Source organism: Geotrypetes seraphini, chromosome 2 (assembly GCF_902459505.1).
Source record: "Geotrypetes seraphini chromosome 2, aGeoSer1.1, whole genome shotgun sequence".
Classification (NCBI taxonomy): domain Eukaryota; kingdom Metazoa; phylum Chordata; class Amphibia; order Gymnophiona; family Dermophiidae; genus Geotrypetes; species Geotrypetes seraphini.
In genome coordinates this window covers 309,143,047-309,164,848 of record NC_047085.1, presented here as the reverse complement: position 1 = coordinate 309,164,848, position 21,802 = coordinate 309,143,047, and the positions used below count along the sequence as shown (strand labels likewise).

The 21,802-nt window shown below is 41.0% G+C and overlaps 2 protein-coding genes across 2 annotated transcripts in view; one reads left to right on the top strand and one right to left on the bottom strand.

Moving 5' to 3' along the window:
• The window catches only part of ACAD11 (acyl-CoA dehydrogenase family member 11), a 258,546-nt gene that overhangs the window by 133,244 nt on the left and 103,500 nt on the right, over positions 1 to 21,802 (top strand). The window lies entirely within an intron of this gene.
• Positions 3,087 to 20,114, bottom strand: ACKR4 (atypical chemokine receptor 4). Its single transcript, XM_033929963.1, has 2 exons — positions 19,976 to 20,114; positions 3,087 to 5,608 (listed from the first exon to the last, which is right to left on the bottom strand). Exon 2 carries the CDS (start codon positions 5,598 to 5,600, stop codon positions 4,515 to 4,517), a length of 1,086 nt encoding a protein of 361 aa, XP_033785854.1. The 5' UTR covers positions 5,601 to 5,608; positions 19,976 to 20,114; the 3' UTR covers positions 3,087 to 4,514.

Below are 21,802 nucleotides of genomic sequence, written 5' to 3'. Positions count from 1 at the left end.
TCCCTCATATTATAGGTATGCATCAAACAGGATTCGTTGCTCAAAGACATTCATCTCATAATACCAGATTGGCATTCCATATGTTATACTTAACAAAGAAAATGAATGAGCCTACTTTTGCTGTTTCTCTGGATGCAGAAAAGGCTTTTGATAGAGTAGAATGGACCTTTATGTATCAGGCACTGGAATGGTTTGGTATAGGTCCTGGATTCATACAAATAATACAAACATTGTATAGCTCCCCTTCTGCTAGATTATATATTAATAATACTTTTTCAGAAAAATTTAATTTACAGAGGGAAGTTAGACAAGGTTGTCCCTTATCTCCGTTGCTGTTTGATATTGTTTTAGAACCCTTAATATTAGTTATCCAACAAGTAAAGGAAATACAAGGTATACCACACTCAGATAGAGAATATAAGGTATCTGCTTATGCAGATGATTTACTATTGTATATCCTCTTCCTTCCTTGCCCTGCAACAACGATTAGACAACTCCAAACAATCCAAAATACAGCTTTGAGACTCATCTATTCATTGAGAAAACATGATCACATCACTGAAGCCTTCATCAACTCACATTGGCTTCCAATCCAAGAAAGAATCCAATTCAAATTCTACTGCATATTATTTAAAACCCTACACGGAGACAGCCCATCATACTTGAACAATCGCCTCATCCAAGCACCCACTACCAGACACAGAAAAACGCACTCCCCATTCATACCCCCCCCAATCAAGGAAGTCAAAAGAACAAAACTACACGACGGCCTCCTAGCCACTCGAGCCGCAAGACTGGACAACAAGATCTCCAACCATCTGATGACCACCCCAGACTATAAGACGTTCAGAAAAGAAATAAAAACCATACTTTTTAAGAAATTCCTGAAGCAGCAATAACATCACGACCTCCTAGTAACTCTAAAACTGACATTAGATCTACCCATTACCGCACTAATAATAACAAAAGAACCCCACTGTGACCACCTATTAATTCTTTTACAAACCACCTCACCCACAACAACACGTTAAATGTTTATAAGATCTACAACTTACCTCTCTAGCTAATCATTGTAACTCTACTTTTTTAATTAACCTTTTGTAATCCGCCTTGAACCGCAAGGTAATGGCGGAATAGAAATCCCTAATGTAATGTAATGTAATGTAATGTATATGAGGAATCCAGAATCTACCATTCCATATTTACTTGAGTTGATCGAGAAATTTGGAAAGTTTTCAGGATATAAGATAAATTGGAATAAATCAGAAGTTCTTCCATTAAATGTACACTGTACAAAAGGTTTATTTGATACATTCTCTTTTGTTTGGAAGGAGGAGGCTATTAAATATCTGGGAATTTGGATTACAAAAACAATAGATGAAACAATGAAAAGTAATGAAAAATGCATATTACAAAAGGTGACAGAAATGTATGAGCAATGGAATCCTTTGCATTTATCTTGGTGGGGAAGAGTACAAACTGTTAAAATGATGATTTTGCCTGTAGTTTGTTACCAAATGGGGATGATACCAATTTTCTTTCAAGAATCTTTTTATAAAAAATTAAATAGGATTTTGACAAAATTTATTTGGCTTGGTAAAAACCCCAGAATTGCTTTAGTGTCGTTGCAAAGGCCAATTGTGGAGGGCGGGGTAAATTTTCCCAATTTTTATAGGTACCATCAAGCCTATATTTTACGTCAAGGTATGTATTGGATCCTCCCAGAGCCCACTGATAATATTCCAGACTGGTTCTGGTTAGAATGGAGACTTATGTTTCCCTTGCGTCTTAGTCATGTAGTTAGTATCAAAATGCCAAGGTTATATAAAGAGCATAAAATATTTATGGATACTTGGAAAACTCTAAGATATATAAGTAATCTAACTCCTATTCTAATAAGTAAATCAACAACTCAAACGATTTGGTTAAATCCCAAGATCAAAATTGGCGGTTTTAAAATCATCTGGAAACATTGGATGATAGCAGGTATTCGTATTTTGGATGATGTAATAAAAAACGGTAAGTTGCTGGAGTTTTCACAATTGCAACATAAATTTGATCTTAATAAGTCACAATATTTTAGATGGTTGCAATTGAAGCAGTCTATTCAGGTAGGGTTCCCTGAATGGAAAAATCTTACTAATTATCATAGTTTGGAATTCTTATGTTTCCAGATGGATTCAACAGATCATAAAGCTGCACAGTGGTATAAATTAATATCTGGATTTGTAAATAAAAAAACAAAAAATGGTCTTAGAGACATTTGGAGCATTGAGATAAAGCACCAAATTACTGCATCTCAATGGCCACGACTTTGGTCTTTGTGGTTAAAATGTACAGTGTCAGCGTCTATGAGACAAACTTGGTTTTTTCTTTTACATAGAGCTTTTTGGACCCCTGTTCGTTTACAAAAGATAGATAGTTCTAAGTCTAATAGATGCTGGCACTGTCATGTTGAAGTAGGGACATTAGACCATCTTTTATTTTATTGTCCATTCATCTTATCATTCTGGAAAACAATTTGGCCTCAAATCAATAGGATGTTAGAAAATCCGGTAGCCTTGACATATGATACTATTTTATTTGGCACAACTATGAGAGCAAGAAGTCAAATTTCGGCAAGCAACAACAAACTTTTGTTTATTTTAACTGGAATAGCAATACAGCAAATAACATATAATTGGAAAAAACATGACATGTTAAACTACAATTTCTGGTGGAATTCTGTATGCCATATATATAAAATGGAACTTACCATTGCAACACAAAAAGGATATGTGAATAAATTTCAAAAAGTCTGGGGACCATTAACAGATTTTTGTAATGATTAATTTTCCCATGATAAGATTTTTGATTAGAGGAGATTGGGGTGGGATTTTATTTCTGATTATTATATATTATACCAATATTTAATGAATTCTTAATAAAGTTGAATTTATATATATTTGATTGGGAGGGGGGGAGGGGTGAGGGATTATTATATTCAATAAGAAATATATTTATTTAGATTTCTTACATATTAATATAACTTTATATAATATTAATTTCTAAAGAAATGTTAAAATTGATGTTATTATGTGAGTTAATCAAGTGTGTATATTCAAGTTTCTAATAAGTTTATTTGAAACACTTGTTGTAACATAAGAAAATGAATAAAGATTTATAAAACAAAACAAATGTCTTGTGGTGCAAACCCCATACCATTTTTGTCGTTTTTCTCTGAACCTCTTCAAGTCCTTTTAAGTCCTTAGCAAGATAAGGCCTCCAAAGCTGAAAACAGTGCTCCAAATAGACAACTACTGTATTTAAAATCCTTGTTACTGCCCCCCCCCTCCTTCACTTTGGTATGTAAGTAACAAATAAACTTGGAAGCACTCTGGTGTAGAATTACCCCATATTGTATAAAAAGAAGCTCTCTTTTTCTCTTACCCTACTTTTTGCATACATCTACCCCTACATAAATTTATAGTAGCCTTTTTCTCCAGGTAAATAAGTCATAAAGTTACTCAGTCTGAGAGAACAGCTTTGATGCCTGGAACAAAAATTATTGAACTGTAGAATATAGGTGAATATAACCAGCAGAGAAAATATTGGCCAGTCTAAATCAAAAAGTTAGATCTACTGTATATGCTATTGCAAACATTTGTTTTGTTCTTTGGAACCATTTTTTTTGTATAAACTTTATTAATTTTAAAAACAATCATAGTGCATTAGCAAATAAACACACATATAATATTACAATAAAAGCACTTTGCACTAACAAATATGTCTAACCAAACATTTTAACCCTCCCACCCCTATAATTAATAATCCATAAACATTAATAATTTATCTCATTTAAAATAACCTTGTAAATCCCCATTGCACCCACCCACCCTGGATATGTATAATAAAATGAACAAAATAAGATCAATCTTTAGAATAAGTTATCAATGGATCCCAAACCTTTGAAAATTTCCTATAATTTCCCTGCTGTGCATCCAACATTCGCTCCATTTTAAAATTATGGCATAAAGACTCCCACCAAAAGTTATAATTTTGTCTATCCCAGGTTTTCCAATTCCTTAAAATCAATTGTATAGCAACCCCTGTTATAAGTAAAAGTTTTGTTATTATGAGCTGAAATTTGACTTTTAGCTCTCATCATTGTCCCAAATAAAACCGTGTCATATGTTAAAGCTACTGGATTATCCAATAATTTATTTATTTGATTCCAAATTGACCTCCAGAATTTGAGTATCAGTGGACACTAAAACAATAGGTGATCTAACCATGGAACCATTTTTATATGAAGTGAGTTCAGTTTTAATATGGAGTTGCCTTGTTTAGCTTAGTATTCTCTTGCAATTTGAAACTCTGTTGTAGCATTGAGGATGGCTTAATGTGCAATTCTCAGTATCTGAAACCTTGTCTGGAGCTATGGAGTGAGTTTATATACTTTAGAAGCTACATAATGATTGATCAGTGACGGTCCTCTTTAGTCTTACGGGGTGGTAAAAGTATTAGCCTGGTTTTTATAGAGAAAAGCTACTGGTTGCTTCTGTGTGGTTTTCAGAGTTCAAACAGTACTCCTCAAGTGTCTGTCTGTTCTGTTTTCGCCAATAATTACATTTTTTTATTATTTTCATGATGTAAAACTTAAATGATGCTCCCATAAATGCATAGAGAAGTGGATTGAGGCAGCAGTGGAACAGGGCAATATTCCCTGTTATCTGTATAATAATATCAACGGTTTTACTTGTAGTACAGTTGGTAATCAAGTTGTAAATGATGTCTATTGCCCTCCAGAGTTTTACTATGTTATATGGCAACTGAGTTACAAGGAAAACTACCCCCACTGTCAGGAGCACTTTCAAGGGTCTAGATCGCTTAATATTGGGAGTTCTAAGGAGAATCCTGGCTATAGCCGAATAACAGATGAGCATGCACAGGAAGGGTAAAACAAATCCCAGTATTATTTCCAGGATATGAATTGCTGCTTTAAACTGGTTGCCCAGATTTGCTGGATAAGCAGGAACACATTCATATCTGCCTTCGTGTTTCTTCGCATTGTGAAAGCTCAGATTAGGGATGCTGAGTAAAACAGCCACCATCCAGACAGCAAAACAGATTGCCCAACACCTCTTTCCAATCTTCTGTTGACTTGGGGATTTCCTTACGGCAGAATACCTGTCCATGCTAATGCAGGCAAGGAACTGCATGCCAGAAGTAAAGTTCATGGTGTATAGAGCAGATGTGATCTTGCACATTACGGTTCCCAGCACCCATCCGTGGATTGCGTTCACGACCCAGAAAGGAAGACTGAAGAGCAGTAACAGATCAGCAATTGCCAAATTCATGATGAACATGTCTGTTTTTGTTCTCAGTTTCTTATAGTATACATAGACTACCACTACTAACGAATTTCCTGCAACACCAACAATGAAAGCCACCATATAAAAGGCAGGCAGAAAAGACCTGCCAAAATTTCGGACATCATCTTTGTCACAAATCATTTCATAATCCACATAGTCAAAAGTGGAGTTCATGTCTTCATGCGTGTAATCTTCATAGTACTCTACTGTGGTGTTCTGTAACATTGTATTTTTGTGCCATGCCATGGAGGTACCTTTAAAAGAAAAAAAATTAAATTAAGGAATAAAGTTAGAGGGGTACTGTTTTTATTATTGCAAATATTTGTTCTGACCATGTTTCTTGTATGACAATAAAATGCAGAATAATGGGAGAGCTGGGTTAGAGTTAACTTTCTTCGACTCTGATGTCTGGGAATGGTTCAGGTACCCAGTCCCACCGACTGGTGACCGGATCTAGGTCCAGAGACAGACGGCGAGAGAGGTTTAGAGGGGTAAGGGAAATAGGGGAGAAGAAGGAAGGGGAGGAGGGTAAATTAGGGTTTTTTTTAAAGGAATGATTGAATGGGATTGGAGCAAGGGGGCTAGTTGGGGAGATAAGGGGGCCTAGGGAAAAAATGATAAGACCTGTAAGGATAGGAAAGTTAGAAAAAAATTGAAAAGAAGTTTGAAAGAATGTATGAAAGTAAGATAAGATTAGGAAGCCTAAATGTGAATGGACTTAATATACCTCGAAAATGCCAGCTGCTTTAAAATGAGATGAAAGGTTGAATTATGATATATGCTATGTACAAGAAATACATCTACAAAAATCAGGAGAAAAGATTATCCGGTGAGAGTTTGAGCTTCTAATAAAAAGGAGAAAAAGAAAACATGGGTGGGATACTATTTGATAAAAAATTGAAAGTCATCACAAAGGCTGAATGGAGGGATGATGAGGGGAGATGGATCATTTGGGTGGGGGAACTAAATGGGGAAAAAGTGACTTTGGTGAACCTCTATGCTCCTAATCAAGGGAAAATTTTTTGAAGATCTTTTGAGTATAATCTAGAGAATGACACGGGGAGCGATCCCCACAGGGAGCTGCGGCGTGGCTGCGGTTTGGCTGCGGGTTATGGAGACTCCAAAGCCAAATCGCCGCAGACACGGGGACAAAAGTTTTCACCGCCCGCAAAAACGGTGAAAAGATTTGTCCCCGCAGGCCAATGTACCCCCTTCTAGGAACCGCTATTTACCTGTGTTTCACCGTGTTCGTGACCGGGTGTTTGACTCCGCCCCCCAATATACTGGCTCCTCATTTGTCAGATCAACCCTTCCTGCCAATAGAACCCGCCCCCCCCCCCTGACGATCGCCGGCAGGAAGGTGCTCAGCCCTTCATGCCGACAGAACCAGCCCTCCCCAACGATCGCGGCAGGAGGGTACCCATCCCCTCCTGCCTACCCCAACAGCCCCCCCGATGATCGCAGCAGGAGGATATCCAACCCCTCCTGCCAGCTCCCCAACAGCCCCCCTATGATCACTGGTAGGAGGGTGCCCAACCCCTCCTGCCGGCCCCCCCAATGGCCCCCTATATCGCCAATAGGAGGGTGCCCAACCCCTCCTGCCGGACCCTCCCCCAACGAACCCCACCATCCCGAAACACCACCCTTAGTCTTACTTTCCAAGTTGGACCGGACAGCTCCTCGCTCGTCTGGCCAGCAGGCCTGCCTCCGTCCAAATGAGGCGGGCCCGCCCCTCCCCACCCCTGCCTAACCCACAGGATCCTAGGGCCTGATTGGCCCAAGCACCTAAGGCCCCTCCTATAGCGGGAGTGGCTTTAGGTGCCTAGACCAATCAGGCCCTAGGGTCCTGTGGGTTGGGCAGGGTAGGGGCGGGCCCGCCTCATTTGGACGGAGGCAAGCCTGCTGGCCATACGTGTGAGGAGCCGTCCGGTCCTACTTGGAAAGTAAGACTAAGGGGGTTCCAGGGTGGGAGGGTTCGTTGGGGGGGGGTCCAGCAGGAGGGGTTGGGTACCCTCCTGCCGGCGATCTTAGGGGAGGCCATTGGGAGGACCGGCAGGAGGGGTTGGGTACCCTTCTGCTGCGATTGTCGGGAGGGCCGTTGGGGGGGTCTACAGGAGGGGTTGGGTGCCCTCCTGCCGTGATCGCTGGGGGGAGGGGAGACTTGCAGCCGTAGCCGCGGTCACTATGCTAATCACGGCAGGGAGATCTTTGCCGCGATTAGGTACAGCGGCCGCGTCTACTTACCATGTAGGCTAACATTGTAAGCATTAAAAGTACATGTCGTGTTTGTTTTTGTATATTTATTAACTAATATTTAACTAAGTTTTAAAGTTTTAAAGTTTTAAAGAATGTTTCCTTTATACGTAAATAAAGAAAAGTATATAAAATTGTACCCGTTTGAGGCTTTTATGTATGCAGCGGTGACGGTGACGGGGCGGTGAATGGGGTTGCAGTGGTGGTGACGGGGCGGTGAATGGGGTGGCAGTGGCGGTGACGGGGCGGTGAAGGGAATGGCGGTGACGGGGCGGTGCAGAGGATGGTGAGACGGGGACGGGGCGGTGATGGGGACCAATTTTTTCACCGTGTCATTCTCTAGTATAATCTTAAAAAATCAGGAAGGAATATTATTAGTGGGAGGGGATTTTAATCTGGTCTTCGACCCTTGTTGGGATACTACGAGTACTAAAAAGTGATAGAACTAAAAAAGATAGGAAACAACAAAAAAGATTTTTGGAAGTTTTAAATTTATTGGATGGATGGCGGAATTTACATATGTTAGGAAGAGATTATACCTATTACTCTCCCCCACATAAGATGTATTCCCGTATTGATATGATCTGGTAAATTAATAGATGCAAAAATAGAGGAAACTAGCTGGGCAGATCATGCCCCAATTTGGGTGGACTTAACCTGGGGATATACTAAAATAGGGACACGATATTGGAAACTAAATGATACTTTATTAAAAGATCCTAAGGTAGTTCGGAAAATAGAACAGTCTATTCACGATTTGGGAATCTTTAAAAACTGTTTTAAGGGGAGAGCTGATTTCTATTGTCTCTTATAAGAAAAAGAACCGTGAAAAGGAAGAAAGAAGATAAAGAGAAAAATTGATGGGATTAGTAATACAACATAAGAGGGGATCTGGTGGAGAACAGATTAGGACTCAAATAAAAGAGATTCGTATGATCCTAGGAAAAATGGAAGATGAAGCCATTCAATTTAATCTAGACCGCCTTAGACTTAAACATTATGGGGCTCATAATCAAAGAGAAAAACGTCCAAAAACCAGCCTAAGTCGGCACTTGGACGAACATTGTCAAAATATGTCCAAGTGTCGATAATAAAAATGGGTTTTGGATGTATTTCTAAACGACCTAGGCCTTCATAGTGCCACTGAACAACCAAAGCTAAACGGGGCATTTCAGGAGGAGTGTCGAGGGCGGGAGTTGGGCGGGACGTGGGCTGGCTTAGACTTAGTCGTACAGCATGTATAACCGAAAGTTATACAGTCCAGAATCGACGAAACTTGGACGTTGTGACTTAGACCATGTAAAACATCCAAGTCACAAAAATCCATCTAAAGTCACCAGATAAGCACTGCAAACACATAAAACAGACCCCCACACACTACCCCAGTGATCACCGACCCCCCCCAACCCCATAAAAATCTTAATCACACCTTTAAAATTCAGCCTCCAGACCATCATCACCTGGCAGCCTGGCATAGGAAAGCCTAGTCGTCCAGCACAGAGGTGGCTTAAGCCGTCTTGGGGGTGGGTTAGGGACTCATAGAGAGGAGGACCCATGCCCATAAGCCCCTGTAATCATTGCATTTATACTTAAACATGTGCACTCCCCTATACACCCCAAAACCCTTTTGTACTGGCATATAAGTGGCTCCTGCAGCCATAAGGGCTATTGGGGTGGTAGATAAGTGGGTCTAGGGGATTCTGGAGGTGATTTGGGGGGCTCATCATGACCTATAAAGGAGCTGTAGTGAGATGATGACATGGCATCCTTTTTGTGAAGTTCACAGCAGTGCCCTGTAAGGTACCCCACTATTTAGGTGCCATGTCTGGGTATTCAGTCCATCACTTTGCAGACCCCTCCCACGTCCAACAGGGCTTGTTCTAGGCGTTTTTGACTTGGACAAAAAGTTGGACGAAAATGTGGTATAAAGATGGACGATTTAGCAACTTGGACGATCAGATCGGCAGGACATATAGTTAGACGATTTTTGAAACAAAAAAAATTTTGGACGTATTTTTCGAAAATGTGTCCTAGGCTGTTTTTTTACTTTGGACGACTTGCGACTTAGACAAAAACGGACTTAGACATTCCTTTTGATTATGTCCCTCTATGAATCTGGGAATCGGGCAGGGAAATTATTAGCACACTGCATTAAGGTACAACATTTACGGTAATATTAAGGTAACATTTAAGGCAGGGGTGCCCACACTTTATGGGCTTGCGAGCTACTTTTATAATGACTAAGTCAAAATGATCTACCAACAATAAAATTTAAAAAAAAAACACAAAGCACACTGAAAGGCAGAGAAAATGTTAATTATTCATATTCCGGGTTTTTTCAAAGAGGTCACGGCAGATGACTCTATGCAATGTCACCTCAGTAACAAAATACAAAAATAGACAAATACACCCCCTCCCTTTTTACTAAACCACAATAGTAGGTTTTAGCACAGGGAGTTACGCTGAATGCCTCGTGCTGCTCTCAATGCTCATAGGCTCCCTGCGCTAAAAAACGCTATTGCGGTTTAGTAAAAGGGAGCCATAGTGAGTAACGCTCAAACAAATTAACAAAATTCGGATCTTAGGCGTCATCCTTGATGAAAACTTAACATATCATGACCACATCAGTTCTGTGGTCAAAGCCTCTTTTTACAGACTGCGTCAAATACGTTCTATTTCAAAATTTCTCTGTGCAAAATCTTTAAATATATTAATTCATTCATTAATTATTGCTAAACTTGATTATTGTAATGCTTTATTCAAAGGAATGGCCCAAAAAGAAGTCCGAAGATTACAGATCATACAAAATACTTCAATTAAATTAATTACTGGGGCCAAAAAATTTGACCATGTAACCCCTTTATTACAAAAAGCACATTGGCTCCCAGTGGGACATCGAATTTTATATAAGTTATCGTTACTCACCTTTAAATCTTTATCATCCAAAACTCCATCATTCATTTATAAAGTTCTAATCCCATACACTTCTCAAAAAACCTTACGATCTAATCAGCAACTTTTATTAGTTGTTCCCTCTCTCAAAATCATAAATACCAGAAGACAGTATATTTTCTCAGTCACAGCACCACAAACATGGAATTCTCTCCCTCTTTATTTAAGGGAGGAGAAAAACCTCGACAAATTTAAAAGCCAACTTAAGAGTTTTCTTTTTATAGACGCTTTTAATCCTTAATTGAATTGCTAATTACTCTATACAATTCCCTTTTACTTCAGTCAGCTATATATTTATTTTGTTTTCCCATCCATTCTGTGTATTTACCCTTAATTATCCCCCCTTTCCTATTATAAATTGTATTTCTTCCCCTTCTTTCCCAATGTTTCATGTCCAAATTTGTCTAGTTTGTTTTAAATTGATTTTAAATATTTTTATTATATTCTTGTTAATCTTTTATTATGTATTTTCTGTAAATGTAAATCGCTTAGTAGTTACGATAGGCGATTAATCAAATATTGAATAAACCTTGAAACCTTGCAAAATATAGACAGCAGATATAAATTCTCAAAACCGACACATTTTGATCATTAAATTGAAAATAAAATCATTTTTCCTACCTTTGCTGTTTGGTGATTTCATGAGTCTCTGGTTGCACTTTCTTCTTCTGACTGTGCATCCAATCTTTCTTCCTTTCTTTCAGCCTCCTGTATGTTTCCTCTCCTCCAGACCTCATTCTCTCCCCCAACTTTTTCTTTTGTCTCCCTGTTCCCCCTTCTTTCTGTCTCCCTGTCTGCCCCCTTTCTTTCTTTCTCCGTGCCCTCCCCCAAGCCACTCGGTTTGCTGCCACCGCCATCAGGGAACAGCCCCCAAGCTTTCCCTGCAGAAGCATCGCGCTGACCAGCATTCCACTCCCTGACGTCAATTCTGACGTAGGAGAGGAAGTTCCGGGCCAACAAAGCATTTCTCCTCATTTCATCCAGCCTGAGCCCCATCTCTCCTTGATCCAGCATTTCCCTTCTTTGTCTGTCAGAATTACCATTCCACCTATTTTCCAGCATCACCCTTCTTTGTGTCCATCTCACCTATATCCCTATCTCACCACTTTTTCAGAATCTTCATTTGTCTCTGTCCTTGTCTTTACGCCATGTTCACCATTTGCCCTTTCAATGTCTTTATCTCCCCCTCCACCCCCCCACTTTTTCAGCATTACTTCTATGTCTCTATTTCACCTCCTCTTCATGTCCCCTCTGTATCTCTATCATTCAGTAGGTCCTGCTTACTCTTTCTCTTCTTTGTGTCACTATCTCCATTTTCAGCTTTCCCCCCTTTTCCTTTGTTAATGCACCCTGTAGCCAGAATCTTTCCACCCTCCCTCCACTCCGGCCCAGCCCAGTATGAAATATTTCCTTTTGTTTCCCTCCCCTCTCTCTTTCTCTCTCTCTCTTCTGCTCCCTCACCCACGAGTCCTGCATCTGGCCCTCTCCCTTCTACCTGCACCTGGCAAAACCCCCCTGCTCCGTGGCTCTCTTAAGCAACTCGTCAGCAGCGGTGATCAAGACAAGCTGCCGACATCGAGGCCTTCCCTCTACGAGTCCCGCCTTTGTGGAAAAAGGAAGTTGAAACAAGCAGGACTCGCAGAGGGTAGGCCCCGACGTCAGAAGCTTGTGTCGATCGCTGCTGCTGAGTTGCCGAAGAGAGCCGCGGAGCAGGGGGTGTGGCCGGAAGCAGGTAGAAGGGAGAGGGCTGCTAGAACATAAGAACATAAGAACATAAGCGTTGCCTCTGCCGGGTCAGACCAGGGGTCCATCGTGCCCGGCAGTCCGCTCCCGCGGCGGCCCCCCAGGTCCATGACCTGAAAGTGTTCCCTACCTAACCTAAAATATCCATACCCTATTCGCTCAATGTCCTGTAAGGTAAACCTCTATCTGTACCCTGTTATTCCCTTTGCTTCCAGGAAATCATCCAGTCCCTTTTTGAACCCCAGAATTGTACTCTGTCCTATCACCTCTCCGGGAAGCGCGTTCCAGGTGTCCACCACCCTCTGAGTGAAGAAGAACATCCTTGCATGCGTTATGAATCTGTCTCCTCTCAGTTTTTCTGAATGACCTCTTGTTTTAGTTGTCCCTGCTAGTCTAAAGAATCTGTCCCTCTCCACCTTCTCTATGCCTTTCATGATTTTATAAGTTTCTATCATGTCCCCTCTCAGTCTCCGCTTCTCCAGGGTAAAGAGCCCCAGCCTGTCCAACCGTTCGGCATATGAAAGGTTCTCCATACCCTTTATCATCCTCGTTGCCCTCCTCTGGACCCTCTCGAGTATTGCCATGTCCTTCTTGAAGTATGGCGACCAGTATTGGACGCAGTATTCCAGATGTGGGCGCACCATTGCTCGATACAGTGGCAGGATAACTTCTTTTGTTCTGGTAGTGATACCTTTTTTGATAATGCCCAACATTCTGTTCGCTTTTTTTTGAGGCCGCTGCACATTGTGCCGCCTGCTTCATTGTGTTATCCACCAATACCCCCAGATCTTTTTCTTGGCTGCTTCCCCCGAGTACCCTCCCTCCCATCGTATAGCTGTAAATGGAGTTCCCCTTCCCTATGTGCAATACCTTACATTTCTCCACATTGAAGCTCATCTGCCATTTTTTTGCCCACTCACTCAGTTTGTTCAGGTCGCTCTGCAGTTCTTTGCATTCCTCAACAGTTCTGGCCCTGCTGGAGAGTTTTGTGTCATCCGCGAACTTGATAACTTCGCACTTTGTCCCCGTTTCTAGATCATTAATAAATATATTGAACAGCAATGGTCCCAGCACTGACCCTTGCGGAACACCACTTGTGACCCCTATCCAGTCAGAGTAGTGCCCCTTTACTCCTACCCTCTGTTTCCTGTCCGCCAGCCAATTTTTGATCCATCTGTACACGTTCCCTTCCACCCCGTGACTCCACAGTTTCTTCAGTAAGCGTTCATGGGGCACCTTGTCGAAGGCTTTTTGGAAATCTAGATATATAATGTCTACTGGGTCACCTTGGTCCAATTGCTTACTTATCCCCTCAAAGAAATGCAGTAGATTTGTTTGGCATGATCGGCCTTTACAGAAACCATGCTGGCTTGATCTCATCAGATTATTTTTTTCTATATGCTCATTGATACCTTCCCTGATCATTGATTCGACCATCTTCCCCGGAACAGAGGTTAAGCTCACCGGTCTGTAGTTTCCCGGGTCGCCTCTCGATCCTTTTTTGAAGATCGGTGTAACATTCGCTATCTTCCAGTCCTCCGGGATTACCCCTGTTCTCAAGGACAGGTTGCAAATATGCTGCAGTAGAAGAGGTAGAAGTTCCGGAGTATGACACTGACCCGGGCCAGGATGATTTCTTTTTCAGGCTGTTGCTGCTGCTGCCGCCGCCACGCCACCACGCCCCACCTCCCTCCCCGAAATGACACAAACAGCCTAATGCCCGGGGTCGGTGTCTTTGACGTCGGGGAGAGGAAGGCTGATAGGCCCGGTAGATCGGGACGGCAACACGAGTCTGTCACAGAGCCCGGGATGGGCTCTGCGATCGACTCACGTTGCCTTCCTGAGCTACCGGTCGATCGCGATCGACGCGTTGGGCACCCCTGATTTAAGGTAATATTACGCACATACGATCTGAACATGATGATCTGTCAAAAGAGAAGGATATCCATGATAGGTTTGTAGAATTTTATAAGAAGTTATATACAACAGAATATCAGGGACAGGAATTATCTTTGTCACAATGTTTGTCTCAGTAAGAACTAAATAAGCTCCAAGAAACAGAGGCCCAAAGAATGGATGACGATATAACAGAGGATGAGATACGAGGAGTAATACATCGTATTAAAATAGGCAAATCCCCAGGAATGGATGGGTTTTACAGGGGCTGTTTTATAAAAAGTTTATATAATTTATGTAACTCCTCTTTTAGCAAAATTATTTAACAACTTAAAAGATAGAGAACAATTACCATACTTTATGAGATTAGCGGGAATCACAATATTACCTAAACCAGGAAAAGACAATACATACTGTGCTAGCTATAGACCTATTTCCTTGTTGGGAATAGATACAAAAATTATGGCCAGAGTTCTCGTTGATAGATTGACATCATATATGCCATCACTTATTCACCCGGATCAGGTAGGTTTTATCGTTGGGAGGCAGGCTTCTGATGGGATTAGGAAGGTGTTAGATTTGGTATGGAGGGCTAAAAAGGAAAGAACAGGATGGGTGGCAGTCTCAGTTGACGCTGAAAAAGCATTTGACCGAGTTGAATGGAGGTTTATGGATGCAGTTTTGGGAAAAGGTATAGAGACTGGATATTTACACTATATAATGACCCATTAGCAAGTGTTAAAATAAATGGACTTTATTCCACTACATTCGAACTCCAAAGAGGGACAAGGCAGGGTTGCCCCCCTTGATTTTTGCATTAGTTATTGAGCCTCTAGCACAGAAAATCAGACAATCCCAACAGGTAAAAGGCCTGAGGGTGGTGGGAGAAGTGCAAAAGTTGTCTCTGTTTGCAGATGATATATTAACTATTGTTGAGGCATCTGAGAAGACTTTAATTGCCCTCAAGAATATCATGGGTGAATATGGACAACTATCAGAGTTTAAAGCTAATTTAAATAAGACGGAAGTGATGAACATATCAGCATCGATGGATAGGATTACAGAATTACAAAGAACAGTGCCCCTGAGATGGGTAAAGGGTCCCATTCGTTATCTGGAAATAACTATGGGAGCAGACTGGACGCTTCTGTTCCAGCAAAATTATATACCATTATTAATAGATATTCTGAAAGATTTAGAAAGGTGGAATAACTTGATCATCTCATGGTTAGGACATATGGAAGTGGTAAAGATGATGACTCTTCCTAGGTTTCTTTATTTATTCCAAATATTACCGATAGAAATTCCAAAACAGTTTTTCCAAAAATGGAATAATATGATATTGAGATTTATTTGGGGAGGAAAGCGTCCAAGGGTTGGAAGGCAGGCAATGTTTAAGTCTAAGGCGGAAGGAGGACTAGGTCTACCTTCATTGGAGAATTATTATAAAGCTGCACAGCTGAGAGGAAGGGAATGGGACTGTTTTAATTGTAGTATGGATAAGATGTAATATACTTATTAGTTTATTAAGGTTATGAATTGTATCTAAGGATATCTATGTTTTGTATTGAGATTATTGTATTAAAATTATTAAATAAATAATTTTTTTTTAAAAATACAGAATAATGGAATTCAACCAACAAGCTTTATCCCCCTGAAAATAGGAACAAATTATTTTATCTGGAAGCCACTAGGTGCTTCATGAAACCACTAAAAAAGCAAAAATCCCAAGTGATGATATTGGCTGGAGAAATTCATTGCAAAAGGTATGAGAGTAAGTAAATGCTTACATAGATTCCATACCCTCTGATTGACTGGGACATCATATGAGTGTGGTAGAAGTGCCCTATCTACAAACATCTCTGTTCAGACTGCTTGAGATTTCTGCTCTTGTATTCATATTTCTCTCATCTGAGCAAAATGTCTTTACTTTTTTTCTCTGAAAGGCAAAGCATGCCCAGGAGGAACATTTTCATAAATCAATAAAATTTACCTGACCGATGTTCAGTCCACGGTAGTCAGCGGGTTTTCAAACACTGACTGTCACAGGCAGATCTAGCCTTGGATATTCAATGTCGGGCTATGCCTGAGCACTGACATTGAATATCCAGGACTAAATAAATTTAAGGAAGCTGCTGGTCCTTATATGGGCCTTGGCAGAGTATTAGTTTGGACCCATATAATGTGCCCTCTGCTTCTGTGAATCTCCCCTCCCTCACCTGTGACCCCAATCACTTCTTCCTCCTACCCATACATATTTAAGGGATGCCCAAAGCACCCATCCAGTACATAGGCTCCCCAGGCCTGGTGGTCCAGTGAGGTCATGTAGGCAAGAGTGATGTCCACTTTCTCCTACCCATTGCAGCAGTGTAAAATTGCTAGAATTACCTCTAGCAAAAGCCTAGTGTTACTAGCAAGGACTGCAAGGCTACCACCAGGAGCAGGAGTGACTGGGTATTCCACTCGCCCATATGACCCCAATGAACCACTAGATATTTATAGGTAGGCACCAGCCTCCAAGCACTCCTGAAAATGAGTTTCAAATAGTCACACGGGATCTCAGCTGTCCTGTACACCCGACAAGGATGATCCCTGTTTCGCTCATCAGCTGCGTCATAGCTTTTGGCAAATTTCCTTCTGAAATCAGCAGGGTCCAAACAGTCCAAAGGCTTAGAAATGGCGCTGGCAGATACCGACGCCCAGAGAGTAGAATTTCTAACAGCTCCTCCCTTCTGCATCATCCACTGACCAATCAACAGCTCAAAAAAACGCTGACCATTCAAGGCAGGAATTCAAACTGCTAGGGCTCACTGAGATCAAATTGTATATCCACCACTACTCCTGTTGACGTAAGTATCGGAACCAATCACCTTTTCTCACTGAACGCTTGCAAACTTGGCACACAAGTCATGTATTAATATTCAAAGAATGGAGGAGCCTTTGGTCTCTCATTGCCTGTCACTGGGTCATTGCTTCTTTGAACTAAGATGTGCTGTCCTGGAATTTTGCAAGCGTTCATTGAGAATAGGTGATTGTTCCCAATACTTACGTCAATGGGAGCAGCGGTGGATATACAATTTGTACTCAGGGAGCCCTAGAGGACTGTTTGGACCCTGCTGATTTCAGAAGGAAATTTGCCAAAACCCCTGACGCAACTGATGAGTGAAACAGGGATCATCCTTGTCGGGTATACAGGACAGCTGAGTTCTCGTGCGACGGTTTGAATCTCATCTTCAGGAGTGCTTGGAGGCTGACGCCTTGCCGGGAATAGATAAGTCCTTGGTTAAATTTACATACTGGGCAGTGGTGGATTATAATTGTGCCTTCTTCGTGTGCTTTATCCTGGTGCAAGTTACCTGACTATTCATCTAAACAAGGGGTGCCCAAATGGTCGATCGCGATCGACCAGTAGATCGCAAAGGCAATGTTGCCTTTGGAATCTTTTTCTCCCTGCTGCTTCCCCAAGCCAGGCCTGGCGCGTACAAGCACCGGACTTACAAAACTTCACCTCTGCCGTCAATCGCTGCCTGGCTGGCCCGGAACTTCCTCCCCGACGTTAGAATTGATGTCGGAGGTAAAGTCTTGTGGGTCTGGCGCACCAGGCCTGGCTCAGGGAAGCAGCAGGGAGAAATCGCGTTGGTGGCTTTGGGTGGGGGTAGGGAAAGAATCGGGGAAGTGGAGAAATTGGCATGATGGCTTGGGGGGACAGAGGGAGAGAGAAAGAAAGTTAAAAAGATAGAGAGGGGCAGGGGGAGAGAGAAAGAAGGCAGAAATAAACAAATATTGGCTTTACAGAAGAAGGAAGTGTAACCAGAGACTCATGAAATCACCAGACAAAAAGGTAAGAAAAATGATTTTATTTTCAATTTAATGATCAAAATGTGTCCGTTTTGAGAATTTATATCTGCTGTCTATATTTTACACTATGGCCCCCTTTTACTAAACCGCAATAGTGGTTTTTAGCGCAGGGAGCCTATGAGCATCGAGAGCAGCGCAGGGCATTCAGCGCAGCTTCCTGCACTAAAAACCGCTTTTGTGGTTTAGTAACAGGGAAGGGGGTATATTTGTCTTTTTGTATAGTTGTTACTGAGGTGACATTGCATATTTTAAAGTCATCTGCCTTGACCTCTGAAAACCCCCCCGAATACAAAAGATGATTAACATTTTCTCTGCGTACAGTGTGCTTTGTGTTTTTTAAAATTTTATTGTTGGTAGATCATTTTGACTTGGTCATTTTAAAAGTAGCTCGCAAGCCAAAAAAGTGTGGGCACTCCTAATCTAAACAGTTTTAAGAGACAGAATTTTTTCATGTTTTGTGCCCCTTGGAGGGGGTTAAGTTTTCTATGAAGGAGTGGAGTTTTGTTGTTTTTTTTTAAACCCATGAAACATATCTGAGGTTTTTTCCTCCACTTCTTCTTTTTGTGGTTTTCTTTATTAGGTCTCACTTTTAGATGTGTGGGCATCTGCTAGGAGCGCTTTATTGCATGTTCTCTTTTGGAGCAGGCTATTTTTGAATTATTGTGAACTGTCTATTTTCAAGAAAACCTCCAAACCAATTAAAAACAGCACCTGATATCCCAAGTACTCAACAGTATGGCAGGGGCCCCTGTATCAAAGCTAATAAGCTAGATTGGTCACATGTCATGATTTTCCACTAAATTTATTACAGCTTCTATCTCAAACACAAACAGGGGTTGAATTAGCACAAATTGGAAACATGTGAGTAATAGCGCTAGTTCTCAAGCCTTCAGCCATTTAGTCTAAACAACAGTACAGTAGAAACATAGAAAATGACGGTCACTTTATTCCTTGGAGGTCTTGCTGCTCATCCTTTAAATAATATAAGGAATGAATGTGGGCCCTACTGTATTTCTTAAATGATCTGTCAAGCTATTTATTAGCGTAATCATTCTCATTGCCAGAAGAAATATGCACAGCAAAAAGAAAGAGAACTGTCTCTGCTATCATTTTTCTTCTGAATCTGTTACAAGAACTTTGAGTTACTTTTTCCATAGCAAATAGGTTTGGCAGGGGAGTAATTGGCCACATCTGTGAGGATTTTTTTTGACTGCCTTTAACAAGCATCAAACATCTCTTGTGAAGGTAGCACAGACATTGCAGATTCTTTATGAGAAAAATACAGTAACAGAGACCAAGAACAATAAGGAACAAAAACTGATCATTTATCTTTATGTAAAGACTTTGCTGGTGCGCACGGTTGTTTTGCAATCATTCATAATTTTATTTGGTTACTTTTTTTTGTCATTTTTGGGCAAAATCGTATCTAGTACACGCTTTTTGCAAAGAGTGTGCACTACGATCTATAATATGCACTGTTTCTTTATAGTGCACACATGCAGGGAAAAAACAAAATAAAATAACCCCTAAAAAAAGGGAGAAGGGATTACAGATGTCTTAAAAGAATGTAGATATATTTTAATTTAAAGTAAATTTGATTGATTTATGAAATATTCCTCCTGGGCATTTTCTCTTCTCAGAAAGGCAAAGCAAAAATCTTTTGCTCAGAAAAGAGAAGCTTGAACATGAGGGCAGAAATCTCTATTCACAATGCTTGAGAATTTAATCACAAACCACTATACACTGTTATGTAATTGCACCATACAGTTTTCTGAGCACCATAAAACTTTGTGAAAAAAATATGAAATCCTAAATAAGGCTCAAAGAAAACCCTGTAGCCAGTAGTGTATCTCCCTGGGCATGCTGAATGAATTATCCCAATGCACAATATATAGCAACAACAACAAAAAAAGACTGACCTGTTTTCTGTAGCTTCAGTGGTTTCAGGAGCCAACTGTTATCGGGCTCTGCAGCTGGAAAAGTAAATTTCAGTTCAGGGAGGTAGCATGCTGTGTTAAAGGCTGTCTAGGACTCTGTAAGCCATCCAGTGCCCCGCCTTTCACTGGAAGCAGATAATACATTGCATGTGCTTTCCTGGAAATGGGTTATTTTCTTGAGGTTTAAGAAGATGAGGCAATTAGTTACCTTTTTTCACCCTGAAGATTTGTAGGAGACAAATGAGGGGCAGAGTTGGTACCTGGTCCTTCAAAGCAAAGAAAATTATTACTATCTATAAAAGAATACAATATAGAATTTGAATTGAAGAATTTGAATGGATAATTTTATGTGCATATAAAATAATTTTCTAAAGCGAGCTCGGGGAGTTGGATAATTGAGACATGTTTTGCAGGATGATGGAGCCTTTCTTGCTTGTGCTGACCTGCAACAGAGGGGAGTTCCTAGTCTGGGCCTCCCTTACACTTATTGTCAATTACGGCATTATGTAGGGTCCACTTCTGTGCCTTTTGAAGGCGGACCGGAGATCAAGATCTCGAGATCCTATTTTCATAATCAGATCATGGGTCTTAGTCCACCCAGGGACTTTACTTCCATCTTGGAGACCTGGCGGCGAGACTTGGGGAGGGTGCTTAGAGGGGACTTTAAGCTAGGAGTATTGAAATGTACCACTGGCCTGGTCTGTAGTGCTGAACTGAGGGAATGTCATTATCGCACAGTTATGAGAGCGTATATTTCCCAAAGTCAAGCTTATTATATGCGGTGTGTGGATTCTCAATTATGTACGTACTGTGCTACTGAGGTAAATTTTTATTTTCATAGTCTCTGGCGTTGTGAAGTGATCCAGAGTTTTTGGAGAGACTTGGTTTCCTTTTTGAGGGGGATCTTACAGGTGTCTATTCCTGTTTCTGCGCTTTCCGTGTTATTCACTCAGTTCTTTCTGCTCTCTGTGTATACTTCTACAGAAAAACTGTTTCTTAGTAAATGTTTTATTTTGGGGAAAAAATGTATCTTGAATTGTTGGCTATCTGCAGAACCTCCCTCCTTTTGGTATTGGAGAAATAAGCTGCATGAACTGATGGGCTGGGAGGCTCAGTTGGCCTATTCATCTCGCAGATGGAGCAGCAAGTTTTCAAGTTTCAAGTTTATTAGGATTTTATATACCGCCTATCAAGGTTATCTAAGCAGTTTTTACAATCAAGTACTCAAGCATTTTCCCTATCTGTCCCGGTGGGCTCACAATCTATCTAACGTCAACACATGGGACTCCTTACTTGAACATTCTATCTCCAGGGAGTCATAGCCGTATCTTGAATAGACTTCAGCTGTATAATATCACACCTGCTTAAGTTCTGGTATCTGTCTGTGCATTGTTTCATGAGGGTTGGGTGGTAATGGGGGGAGGGGGGAGAAGGGAGGAAAAAGGTGGGGTTGCTGGTTGGGGTAATGATGCCTTGGTGAGGCTGTGGAGGATATCAGATCCCAGTCCTTCATGGTGGATGGATCTTATTGTAAAATGCTGGTTTGCATCATTGTCTCTGTTTATGGTTGTTTCTGGTTAATAAAAAGATTTGAACATAAAATAATTTTCTAAAAAAGCCATTCCCACAGGTAAAGTAGTACTGTGTTAGCCATAGGAATGGCTTTGAAAATTATCCTCTATGTAACATAGTAACAATCCATCCAGTCTGCCCATTAGTTATTAAAATACATACTTAAATTAACTTGTCTCTTCTTTGATATTTCTGGGCCATAGACTAATGTCCATCCCCTTTATCATCTTAGTCGCT

Excerpts from the sequence above, each read along its gene's own strand:
- ACKR4 (XM_033929963.1), bottom strand. The coding sequence starts at position 5,600 with ATGGCATGGCACAAAAATACAATGTTACAGAACACCACAGTAGAGTAC.